At 37.7% G+C, this 12,910-nt stretch overlaps 1 protein-coding gene across 2 annotated transcripts in view; it reads right to left on the bottom strand.

Annotated features, from left to right (window-relative positions):
• ATAD2 (ATPase family AAA domain containing 2) overlaps positions 1 to 12,613 on the bottom strand; it is a 65,628-nt gene extending 53,015 nt beyond the window's left edge. The window contains exons 1-2 of one of the 2 annotated variants that reach the window (XM_069466022.1): positions 12,446 to 12,613; positions 2,380 to 2,528 (exon numbers count right to left, since the gene is read on the bottom strand). In XM_069466022.1, the coding sequence (XP_069322123.1) occupies positions 2,380 to 2,528; positions 12,446 to 12,613 (317 nt within the window). The remainder of the gene's footprint in view (positions 1 to 2,379; positions 2,529 to 12,445) is intronic. The other variant, XM_069466021.1, reaches the window with a different exon arrangement.
• Between the last annotated feature and the right edge of the window lie 297 nt (positions 12,614 to 12,910).

The following is a 12,910-nucleotide window of genomic DNA, read 5'->3' as shown; positions in this document are numbered from 1 at the left end:
TGTACACCTACATTCATATCATTATTCATAATAGCCAAAAAGTGGGAACACTCCAAATGCCCACCAGCTGATGAAAGAATAAACAAAACATGGTATATCCATACAGTGTAATTTCATTCGACAATAAAAAGAACTAAGTACTAACATATATCACAATATAAATGAAACTTGAAAACATTTACCAAGTGAAAGAAGCCAGATACAAAAGGCCATATATTGTATGATTCCATTCATATGACATGTCTAGAATGGTCAAAGCCATACAGGCAGAAACAGTAGGGCTTTCCAAGGGGAAGACGGGGAGAGTTAATGGGCACAGGAAACAGGTGATGAAAATGTTCTGAAATTAGTAGTGATGGCTGCTCAATACTATCAATATACTAAAGCCTTTGAATTGCATGCTTTAAAATTATGAATTTTATATGATTTATATATCCATAAAGCTGTTAAGAAAAAATTAATTAAAAAGATAGGAATTAAACACACTTTAGAAGGAATCTAATTAAAAACACCAATCATCCATCTTTAAATCCAGATCAAAAAGCACCTATTTTAATATAATCCCTTAATACCTTTCTAGCATAAAGCCTAGCATAATGTTTCACAAACTTGAAAAATGTACAGATCCTTTTAAAGGTAAAAACTGAGTACTTCCAACATTAAATTTTTTGTATGACTATGTAAAGCCAAACTAGATTTAAGTTAATTTATAAGTTTTATACAAATAAAACTATAAAACTGACTACCAACAAAAATATTAACATAATATGAGGTTTTGCTAAAATGAAATAGTCATTTGACAAGTGATTGTGGTATTGACTGCTATCAGTTTCTCTTGACTTTGGCATGTTATGTATTATGTTTCTTATGTACTGCTGTGTATCATGATGACTTAACTCATCTCCCATGCCATATGACATCATGTGGCCTTCTTTTGGAAGAGTATGCATCATTTATGTATTAAGTTCAGACTGTGTTCTTATCTCATTAACCTGAGATAACTAGAGCAGTACTACTTGGTGCCAATTCAACTGTAAACACAAATGTACAGCCTGAAATTTTACAGCAATTCTCTGTAAGGTAGAAATTTACATGAACCAGAATGTTTATTTTTTCAGATCATGAAAGATAATTTAAAAATTCTCACAGAAAATTCACAGATCACTCCCTCACCCTCCCAAGAATAAAACAGAAAACTTTAGCTTATATTGTATTTCTTGATTCTAAAAGTTGTAAAATTTCCCCCATTTTAACATCTCTGAAATTGGAATGTGTCTTACAATTGATGGCATGTCAGTTCACTGTCAGTGGTTCTTTTTTATTAATGTCTCATAAAACAATATCATGTATTTCAACTGCTGATATAGAGGATTGCATGAAATACAGTAGTAAACACTCCCTAAATAATGGATGAAATAAAATGCAAATTTTACAATATATGATAAAAGACTGATTAACTGAAAAAAATTTTAAAGCTCAGAAACTTTAAAGAGCATAACCTCACTTATCTAGAAAACATGCTATACAAAACAAGAATCAAAATTCTATTTAAGAGTAGGAGGGTTGTACACACTACAAATAATGTATTTATGAGAATTGTAAAACCAATTATTTCATCAAACAAATTTTACTCTAATTGAGGCTTTCCCCCGTTCACGTTAGGCCCACTGAAGTGGGGAAAGCAAAGGTTTTAAGTTAATTTAACTTAGATTTAAATCTGCTCTGAACAAAATAAAGTTCCATGAACTTAGCCAAACTACCTAATCCACTGAAATTGATTGCTGGAGTATTAAAATGGGATTCACGCCACCTACCTCAGGGTTCTTGAGAAAAGAAATTTAATATGTATAAAGTATCTAGTTCCATTAGACTAAAAAGAAAACCAAACCAAACCAAACCAAAACAAAAAACCACATGTTCTCCCTCCTTTGTGAAGACTACTTTTGAAACACACAGAAACTCATAAATGACTCAAAATTGATGAAAAACTTTACAGCAAGCAATTAGAAAAAGAACTACTATTTTGAACAAAGGCTTTGTGTAGACTTTGAAGCAGAATCACGTCACAAGCTAGTTACAGTCACATAAAGCCGCTTTAGATACTCAAATACTTAAGAGAACCATCCTGCATCAACCTTGTCAGTTACACTCATACATAGCACAAATATTTTTAAACAAGAAAATAAAAACAAACCTGAATGTGTACAAATAAATTTTTAATTTAATAATATTCATTTGTAGCAATTTCACTTCAAATAAATTACATTTTATAACCCTAGAATCTTGATAACCAGTCAAAATACACTTTAAAAATTAAATGCAAATCCTAAATTACTGCTTAAAACTATTTTGAATTAATGTTCAAGTATCTTGCATTACCTTGTAAAATGCCTGCCATTAGCATGATTCTCCGTTACTTCCATATTCTTTTCAAAACTAGAATCTGAAGAAGTCTGTGCATTTTTTCTCAAAGACTTTAAAGCACGTGTCCGGTGGTAGGTTTCAACTTCCTTAACTGAAGATCCATTCTTTAAGAAAAATTAAGAAAGCCATCTAAGTTTCTAAGTTTTTTAGTCAAAACCTCAAATTTAAACTCCTCCTAAGTTTTCTCCAATTACTAGTAACAATTGCTTTTTGTGCAGAATCATTTTGCATCACCAAGAAACTATAACAGTTAATATCTAAAATAATCATTTCATGATAAACAAGTAACAGTGATGTTTATGAAATAGCTAATATAAGATTTACTGATGATTTATAGCTCATAACAAGTAGTTCATAACTATTTCATAGCAAGTAGTCTAGAGACTGAAGTTTCCAATACTGATAAAAAAATCATAATAGTTCACAATAGCAGGTACTCATTTATTTTAAGGTTACAGAAATTAGAAACACCTAAGAAAAATACACACAACAAAACACTGTCACCTAACCACTGGCAGCAACCTTAAAATAACTTGACTATTAGAACTATAATTTTGCCTATAATCCCAGCTACTCAGGAGGCTGACGTAGGAAAATTGTTTAAGAGTTTGAGACCAGCCTAGGCAACATAGCAAGATCCTGTCTCAATAAAAAATAATAAATTTTGTAAAAAAGAGTTGTAATTTTAGCTTGGACAGCAAAAAGGAGTTATTGCCATATATTTTGCTTTGTTTGAGATAACGCAACAACTAAATTAAAAAACTATTTAGGTATGTTAATCCATTGTAAAAGCCATAGAGCTCTATGTAAATTTATTTTAGTATACTCCCTTAGGCTGCTTTATGAGCTACAGAGGTTCTGTCATAAAGTATTCAAAAGTTCACACACACATCTCTGAAATTATATAAATGGTATTTTTACATTAGAAGTACTTAATGACTCTGGAATTCTATGCCTTACAACTCTGAAAATTGATCATTTTTGAAAAATAGGCAGTGTTTTAGGAAAAAAAAAAACAAAAAACATTTGAATCCCTGCACCCCCCTTTCCAGGCTGGTTTTACTCTGTCATTTATTTTTGCTTTATCAGGGCATTTATTTTTGTTTTGGGCAGAACACATTTGGTTGGTTCACAAGTAAAATAAGGATATTTTACATAAGGATTTGTGTAAAATTAGACGAGTACTTCATAAAATACTAAATGATGCATATGATTTGTCACCACCTTTATCAGTGTACCTAAATTTAAGGATGTTTGAAAAAAGAATACCTATACTTTAGGTGGTATATTTTTTTCATACAACACTTACATCTTAGATCAGTGTAGTGTAACATAAGACTTCCCAAGGAATATTTTAAGAGAATATATTTCCAGATTTTCAACTTTCAAACGTACTTTTTCTTAAAACTGATCAGGCTGAGAAGGCACAAGACATCCCGTTCATCTTTCTCCCATTAAAAAAGAAAGTTCTATCTCTTCCTCGTTCTGAATCTTACTACTATGGACTGCTTCAAGGCATTAAAAACCTTCCTAAAGCCAAAGAACACTGGTGTAGGTGTTAAGAAACTGAATGACTAAGCAAGGCAACAAATCCTTTACCCTCTTAGGTGGTTTCCAATTCTTTGCTTTCAACAAAATTGCAAAGAGCTCTAATAAAACTAAGAGACCATTAAAAATAATTTTTGGCAAATGAATTTTGATGTATAAACCAGAAAAACTGAGTGACACTGCTAAACAAAACTCCTTTCATTACTATCTACTTATTTCTATGACAAATGTTTCTCAGTACTTAAACAATGGAACTGATGCAGAATGCTGTCATCAGCAACAACTAAGATACATCCACAAGGCTGAGTGTGGTAGCTCATGCCTGTAATTCTAGCATTCTGGGAGGCTGGGGTGGGAGGATTGCTTGAGGTCAGGAGTTTGAGACCAGCCTGAGCAAGAGTGAAAGACCCCCATCTCTACCAAAAAATGGAAACAAAATTAGCCGGGTGTGGGGGCATACATCTGTAGTCACAGCTACTGGGGAGGCTGATGCAGGAGGAGCACTTGAGCCCAGGAAGGAGGGTGCAGTGAGCTATACTGATACCACTGCACTCTAGTCTCAGAGAGTGAGACTCTGTCTCAAAAAACAAAACAAAGAAAAACAAACATACATCCACGGACACAAGAACTACTTGGGTGGTTAAGGGAACTTTAACCATATGAGATGTAACAAAATCTTTCTATGTTTAATCATTTAAAATCAAAATGGATGTTTTTGTTATCTTGATTGACTGAATATTAATAATTATATAACTCAATTCACAAAAAATTTATTTCTTGGAGCTCAGAAGCCTTCTAAGGCTCAGAAATTTTTCTTAAACTGATTTCATGTCCCATGCATGTTTTCTACAACATGCATAGCCAGTACTTTGTAAAACTTGTTTACACTTCAATTGTACACAGTGTTTTATATAAAGAAATATAAAATATTTTTATTAGGTACCTCTAAACCTGAATTTGTCTGTGTGAAGCATTGTAAGACAATACAATTCTCTTTTGAATACCATTACAGTTGTACAGAGGTTTTCACTGGTTCTATTTTTCCACTGTTACTGATAAGCATGAAACACTGACTTTATCCTATATATAGTAGGCATTTCAAATAAATAGCTTGTATAAGAAAAATATATATCGAGATAGAGTGTTATAGGTTAAGTGGATTGAAAATGCAAATTTAAAAAGCAAAAACAAAAATCAAAACACAAACGTTTTGATTGTTAAAAGAGCTTGTTCATGTTATTATTTTTTAATGTTCCACAACGTATCAAATAACTATGGTTTTCAGATTCCAGTGGATACACATAACAGTCTGATATAATAGTTTTATTCTTTCTAATGTCAATATCAAAAGATGACAGAAATTATATCCTTTGAAACTGTTTAATTTAAACCAATGGGGGAAAACCTTAGGTGGTAACTTAAAACCGTATACGAGAATATAGAGCTAAGAAACAATTTAGGAATTCTTGGGAGAAAACACAGGGGGAAAGCTTCATGACACTGGATACAGCAATGATTTCTCAGATATGACATCAAAAGCACAGACAACAACAAAAAAATAGATAAGCTAGATTTCCTCGAAATCAAAAACTTTCGTGTAAAAAAGGATACTATCAACAGAGTGAAAAGGCGACATGCAGAATAGAAAAAAATATTTGTAAATCATGTATCTGATAAGAGGCTGATATCTAGAATATATAAAGAGCTTCTATGTTTCAACAAAATCAAACAATTCAAAACTGAGCAAAGGGACTTCAATAGGCATTTCTTCAAAAAAGATATGCATATTGCAATAAAGACATAAAAAGATGCTCAATGTTGAGCTGGGCAGCGTGGTTCACGTCTGTAATCCTAGCACTTTGGGAGGCAGCAGGATTGCTTGAGGGCAGGTGTTTGTGACCAGCCTGAGCAACAGCAAGATCCTATCTCTACAAAAAATTTAAAAATTAGCCAGGTGTGGTGGTGCATGCCTACAGCCCTAGCTACTCTGAGGCTGAGCCAGGAGGATCGCTTCAGCTTGGGAGTTGGAGGTTAAAGGCAAGCTATGATCGCTGCCACTGCACTCCATTCTGAGTGACAGAATGAGAACCTGTCTTTAAAAAATAAATAAATAAAAAACCTCACAGCTGTAATAGAGACTTATAAAATGTACTTATCCAAACTTAAGGTTTCTCGAAAGCTTGAAGGGTAGCATATTCTAATGCACAATGGTATCCAGGCTATCTACAGCAAGCAAAGTTGTGATACGCTTCTTTAGCTTTATCTTTAAAACAAAAGAGTGGTGAATTCCTCACCATCAACCTATTCCACAAACTCCAGTAAGTTGGTTTCTACCTATGCAGTGATTTCAGTAGATCCACAACTATCTCCCAATAGCTAAATACAATGGCCTTTTCTCTACCGCATTGATTCTATGGAGTTGATCACTTCCTTTTTTTAAAAAAACTGTTATTTGCATTTATTTTATGTTGCATCTAGTTTTTGTTTCTTCAGTTTCCTCTGGGATATCTTTTTCTTCTGTGCACCTCCACTTCTGGTTTTGGAACAATTTGTTCCTTTTCAGTAAGGATCATCTCCCTGTGGAAGTGGGAGCTCATGTATGGGTTAATCTGACCATGAGCTCTGTATATTCTGAGATGCATCTTGGGTACTTCCTTCACCTGGATGTGCACAATGACCACAGAATCTACACCTAAACCCTTAAGTTCAGCATTATCCTCTGCATTTTTAAGCATGTGCAGCAAAAATTCAGCACTTTTTGGGCCAGTGACCCTGTGTCCAGCCCCACTGTTTGGCCTGGGCATACCTACCAACTCCACCATTATAATGTCGGATACACATTATTTCTTTAAAGTGACATCTTTCAGATACTTGGCGGCTTTTCCTATATGCGTACCCTTGATGGCCTGTGCAGTTTCTTAAAGTGAACACAAAGATTTGAACCTCTTGACTTGCATGATTTTGTGGGGTTTTCTGGGTCAAGTGAATAGCGAACCATTTTCACAGATCACCTGAGGCTGCTTAAAGGAAGAGACTTCCTTCTTTAAATGCTTTGATTCCTTGGTTTACATGATACTCTTGGTTATATGATTCAACTTCTTCTCATCTTTAGAATACAGCCATTGCTGCAGATCTTCTTAATTCTTTTTGTGTTTTGCTGTTTTTTATTTGTCCTCAAAGATATATAGTCCTAACCTCTTACCAACTCTGGCATAATACTCCCAATGGTCTAATGTTCACTGCTTTAGCTGGAAACACTGTCTTTTGTCCCCATATCCAAACAACTCTCAGAACCCTTGCTCTATTAGTTGGTATTTTTCTCTCCATTCCTACTAATGCCACCTTAACTTAAACTCTATTTTTCTCTGTTTTGGTCTATGTGATATAATATATTCATTAAGAACCCAAACTCTAAAAATAGAGTGCCTAGCTTTGATTCTTGGCACATCACTTAGAGCTGTGTAATCTTGTGCAAGTTACACAGGTCTCTGTGCCTTAGTTTCCGTATCTGTAATGAGGATGGTAATAGTTACTTAGTAAGGCAAATGTATGTGTATCTATTAGGTACTGTGCTGGCACAGCAACTATTATATAAGCGGTAGCTATTACTATTACAACCTTAACTGGTCTTCCAAGCTCTAACTTTGTTGACTATAATTCATCTTAAACACTATTTCATCAGATCCCTATTCTAGCTCTTCACTGCTTCCTAAATAAACTTTAAATCTAAAATCAAGGGTCCTTTCTTGCTTATGCTTGAATACAGAGCTGCCATGTCACCCAACTACACGGAGCACCATTGATAGTCACATATCAAAATTTCCCTATCCATGCTTTGTGATACTTCATTGAGCTGTATATTTTTCATTTTTCTGTGTTGTGTTATGCTTTTTAAAAATTTTTTTTGGGTGCAGTGGCTCATGCTTCTAAGCCCAGCACTCTGGGATGCCAAGGCAGGAGGATAACTTGAGGCCAGGAATTCAAGACCAGCCTGGGTGACATAGTAAGACCTTGCCTCTACAAAAAAACCTTAAAAAAAAATAAGCCAGGCACGGTGGCTTATGACTATAGTCCCAGCTACTCAGGAGGGTAAGGCAAGAAGATCGCTTGACCCAGAAGTTGGAGGCAGCAGTGAATTGTGATCACACCACTACACTCCAGCCTGGGTGGCAGAGTAAGATCCTGTCTCTAAAAAAATAAAAACAAAAAAGTTTTTAAAAGCTTACAAAAATCTCCCATATGCTATACACATCAGTGTTAAGTTTGGAGTATCTTTCCAGACTTTTAAATATATACGTAATTTTTTTAAAAAGTACCTTCTATATACTACAGCATGTTTTTTATTTTACCTAAGAACATATGGAAGGATAAAAATGTTGGTAAACTCAACCCAAAAGTAATGTACAATCATCACCAAAAAACCCTACTATCCATCCTGCAGAGACTCTTCAGCATGAGAAACAACCATAAATTAACAGAAATCAAAGCGCCTCAGACCTGTGAAAGTGCAAAAATAGACAATGGCTTGTCTGACTCCGGAGGAAAAAGAAACCACAGAAAAGGCATCCAAACTCCTAAGGCTTGTAGGATGAAAATAAAAGTTTAAAAAACAACAACAAAAATACAAAGACTACAATATTCAGAGAACCCATACAAGTCAGAAAAAAAAAAAAAAAAAAACCCCAAAACACAAATCCATGAGGCCAGAAGAATGAGATGATATTCAAAATGCAAAAGTAGAATGTAGTTAATAAATACGTGGCTATAGGTAATTTCAGAACTTGAAGGTCAGCTGCTGAGATTAGACTAGGAAAGCTTCAAGCTAATGGATTAGTATGAGTAAATTTAACCACCTGCAAAAGCAACCCACCCTAAGAAATGCTCTGTGAATAAATTCGTGCCTCAAGAGACTAGGAAATATCCAAATACAATCAAGGTGATCAAAGAGTGTAGTCTCTGAAATGCATGACTGATGTTAAAAATAAATAAATAAAGCAAAGTATAATCCAATGAAATGTATGGAATGTAAAGACCCTAAATTAGAAAGTATTCCAATCACAAAGGTATGTTTCATTTTTGGTATTGATGGGCTTTTGTCAATGTGAATATATTACCTCTGAGGACTATCCATTTCTTTTAATCCAATCCCATGCTCACTAAGTAACCCTCTGATTATAATTTGGTTAACAGAGGAGCTTTGATGTACAGAAAAGAGGCATATTTTGTCTCAAAAAGCTATTATCCCTACTGGGAACCCTGGCCTAGAACAAAAAATCCTTCCCACCCTATAACATCCAGTTGAGTGCATTCTAATTGCTCAACCACCAAATACCACTAATCTGGCATTTATGGCAAATAGTCTCTGTATATTGCTGTGTTCGGTCTACTCTGCTAGACTAAGTTCCCTAAGTTTCCCTTAGAGCAAAGATAATCAACAACAAATATTACACATTTACTACATGTTCTAGGTGTTGGGAATATACTGCTGAACCAAAAGTCAAACTCCAAGTCCCTATAGTTACATTCTGACTGGGAAGAGATAAAAATATTAAAAATCAGGAAATTATGGATTATATTAGAAGGTGATAAGTGCTAGGAGAACATAAAGCAGGAAAAAGGGGTTTGTCAAGGGGAGTGGGTTGTAATTTTAATATGGTGTTTAGGGTAAGCATCACTTAAAAGGTTAAATGTTAGCAAAGACTTTAAGTAGACAGACTCCTAAATTTGAATCAGTTCTACAGCTTACTACAAGGTAAATCTGGGCAAGTTATTTAAGTCTCTGTGTCTGTTTTCTCATCTGCAAAACAAGGACAATCATGCCTACCTAGTAAGGTTATGAGAATTGAGTTATTATTTGTACAATTTTTAAAATGCATTAAATACTACAAGTTCTGAGATTTTGTCTTTTTTAGTGTAAGAAAGAAAAAAAAAAACCTAAAAGGAGGTAAAAAAATGGGTCATGCAGATATCCAGGGAAAGAGTATTCGTGGATGAGGTAAATCAAATGGAAAGACCCTGGTATTCAAGGAGCAGCTAAACCACCATGGCTGTAATGGATTGGGTTTTTTTGTAAAAAGGTAGAAGAGGATATCATTATAGAGATAAAGGGAAGGAAGCAGAAGGGTTAGGGTTGCTCACAAACTTAACTTTTACTTATTTAGGGAGTCACTAGAGAGTTTTTTTTTTCTTTGAGATTGACCCTCGCTCCATCGCCAGGGCAAGGGCGCCATGGCGTCAGCTCAGCTCACAGCAACTTAAGTCTCCTGGGCCCAAGTCATTTTCCTGTCTCAGTCTCCCAAGTAGCTGGGATTACAGGCTAATTTTTCTATTTTTAGTAGAGACGGGGGTCTTGCCCTTGCCCAGGCTGGTCTCAAACTCCTGACCTTAAGTGATCCTCCACCTCGGCCTCCCAGAGTGCTGGGATTACAGGCATGAGCCACCGTGCCCAGCCTAGTAGAGTTTTTCAGAAGAGGAGTGATCAACTGTTTTGACTTTTAAAAGAATCACTGTACTGAGAACTGACTGTTGGAGGAGGGAAGGGCATAATATTATACACAATGGTGGAATACAAGGAGGCCAATCAAAAATCTGTTTTAATAATTCAAGCAAGAGATAATGGCCTGAAACAGCATGGTAACAACGAAGGACAGGAGAAGTGGTCTGACTCTGAAAATATTTTCAAAATGGTGTTAACAGAATTTGCTAAAGCACTAGACATGAGGAGTCAAGAATGACTCTTTTTTACCTGAAAAACTGGAAAGATGGAATGGCCATTAACTAAAATTGACTATGGTCTTAAGAGCTAACAATGACAAAGTCCTAACTATATGCCAACTATTCAGTTAATCTCTTTACATGCATGATCACATTTAATCCTCACTTTTTATGTGGTGGGTATCACTCCGTTTAACAAGTGTAGAAACCTATTGATTGTTGGTAAGCTGAGATTCAAACTAACAGTTGTCTTAAGAACCTATATACTTAACCAGTATTCAATACATCATTATGGTCACAGGATCTAGCATTTTCTGAATATGATAATCAATATTTATTGAAATAATTAGCTTTCCAGAACACAGGTTAATAAGTGACCAAGTCCAGTGCAGAAGTGTTTGGCCTCTCCAGATCTCTGCCAATTCCTGCACATGACTGAGAAACAAATCCTGAAAATGAGGAAATTACTTGTCTTTTCAATTCAGAATCACAACTTCACAGATTGAGGGGACTTAGTCTTTTAATCCATTCCCCTTGGCAGAGAAGCAACCAGAATGGGGTGGCCACAGAAGACACTGACAACAAATTTCCTATAGTGACTTTAATACAAGATCATAATAAAGTACCTTAATACAAGACCCTAAAATCGTCTGTCCGAACTAAAGAGAACTAAGCTCTGTCATTCCCACCGCACATCTCCCCTTAACCTCTCATCCTGATTCCCCAGTTCCCAACCCTGTCTCCTGTCCTATTTTTTCCTACTCCCATGCCCACCCTCACTCTAACATCCTCATTCCAACTAGACTGTATTATCTGCTGCCTTAACTTTACTAGTGTTGCTTACTCAACTTCTCCAACCTTTTGTGAACGCTGTCCCCTCCACCGATGCCTCTTTAAGCAGCTGGGGGGTGGGGAGGGTCTCTCCCTTAGCTTTAATTCAGCCCATCAAAAACCCTATCTGTACTTCTGACCCAGGAGAAGCACTTCTTTCAAGAGGACTCAACCCGACTGCAAACTTCCCCTATAGACACTGTTTGTAACTGCAGCATGATATAACAGAAAGGGTAGGCTTGGGGAGGCAGACAACCTAAGTTCCAATTTTAGATCTACCACTTACTGGTTACCTTTTTGAGTCCGTTTCTTCATCTGTCCAATAGATATCATAACTGTGCAAAGGGTTGTTATTTAGCTTAAGTGAAGAGAGAGTACATGCAATGTTGGTCTTCATGCCTGCACATTATGCAACCTGGTATTTATTCACTGCGCTCTTATTCCGGAACCCCTTGGATCGTAAATGAAGGTCAGACAACCTGGACCACGGTCTATCCTCGTACCCCCTAAAACGTCGATTACGCAAACGGTAAGCAGTAAACGCGTGTTGCCTCCACCGGTTGATGAGAACCCAGGGCAGGAGCCTGGGCGGTTGGTCAGGGAGGTGGGGGCGGGGGCAGCCCAAACAACCACAGCTGGGCCCCAAACTGCACTTCAGCTCCGGCGGGCTTCGGTTTCCTCTTGCGTAAAAGTAGGTGGCAACCAACTGCTTAGACCTCTTCCACTCGGCTCAATCTCTGCGACCCGACCCACACCCCTGGGGCTCCGATCTCAGAAGCCTTCCATTTTACCTTTCCTCGATCACACTCCTCCCCCCTCAACTGTCACCCCGACCTGCGCCGCCCACCTCCCGACCCTTCCGGGCGCCTGGCCGTTGGCAGTCCCCACAGGCACCGCCCGAGGGGGCCCGCCTCAGGCCGGTACTCACGCCCGCCACGGCCGCGGTGACGGCGGGTTTCTGCGCGGCGCCGGCAGAGCGGAGCCGCCTCCGGCCGATCTGCTCCAGGCTGAGGAACTCGTTGGACAGTTCCAAGGAGTCCGAGGCTGACGTGGCGGAGTGGCCGTGCATCTCCAAGCTGCTGCGGTGGACCACCATCTTCTGTCCAGAGCTGTCTCGGCGTCCGCGGTAGGAGAGGGCCGAGCCTTGGGCGGCAGCCGCTCAGGCTCTTCCGCGCTCCGAATTCTGGCGCCACAAGCTCCGCGCCAGCAGCCGCAGCGCGCGCGCCTGGAATCCCTCCGCCTTCTGTCCCGCCCACGCCGCCACCCTAGAACGGTGGACTCGAAACTCTCCTCCCATTTGCAGAGCAAGGGAGGCCGCGCCGAAGGTGAGAGGAATACTTGCCGACGGCGTCGAAGACCTGAGCGGACAGTAGGGCGAGAACGCTGACTTCCT

The sequence above is a fragment of the Eulemur rufifrons genome, chromosome 3, assembly GCF_041146395.1.
Source record: "Eulemur rufifrons isolate Redbay chromosome 3, OSU_ERuf_1, whole genome shotgun sequence".
Classification (NCBI taxonomy): Eukaryota; Metazoa; Chordata; class Mammalia; order Primates; family Lemuridae; genus Eulemur; species Eulemur rufifrons.
Note: the sequence above shows the minus strand (reverse complement) of the source record. Positions and strands in the feature narration are given on the sequence as shown.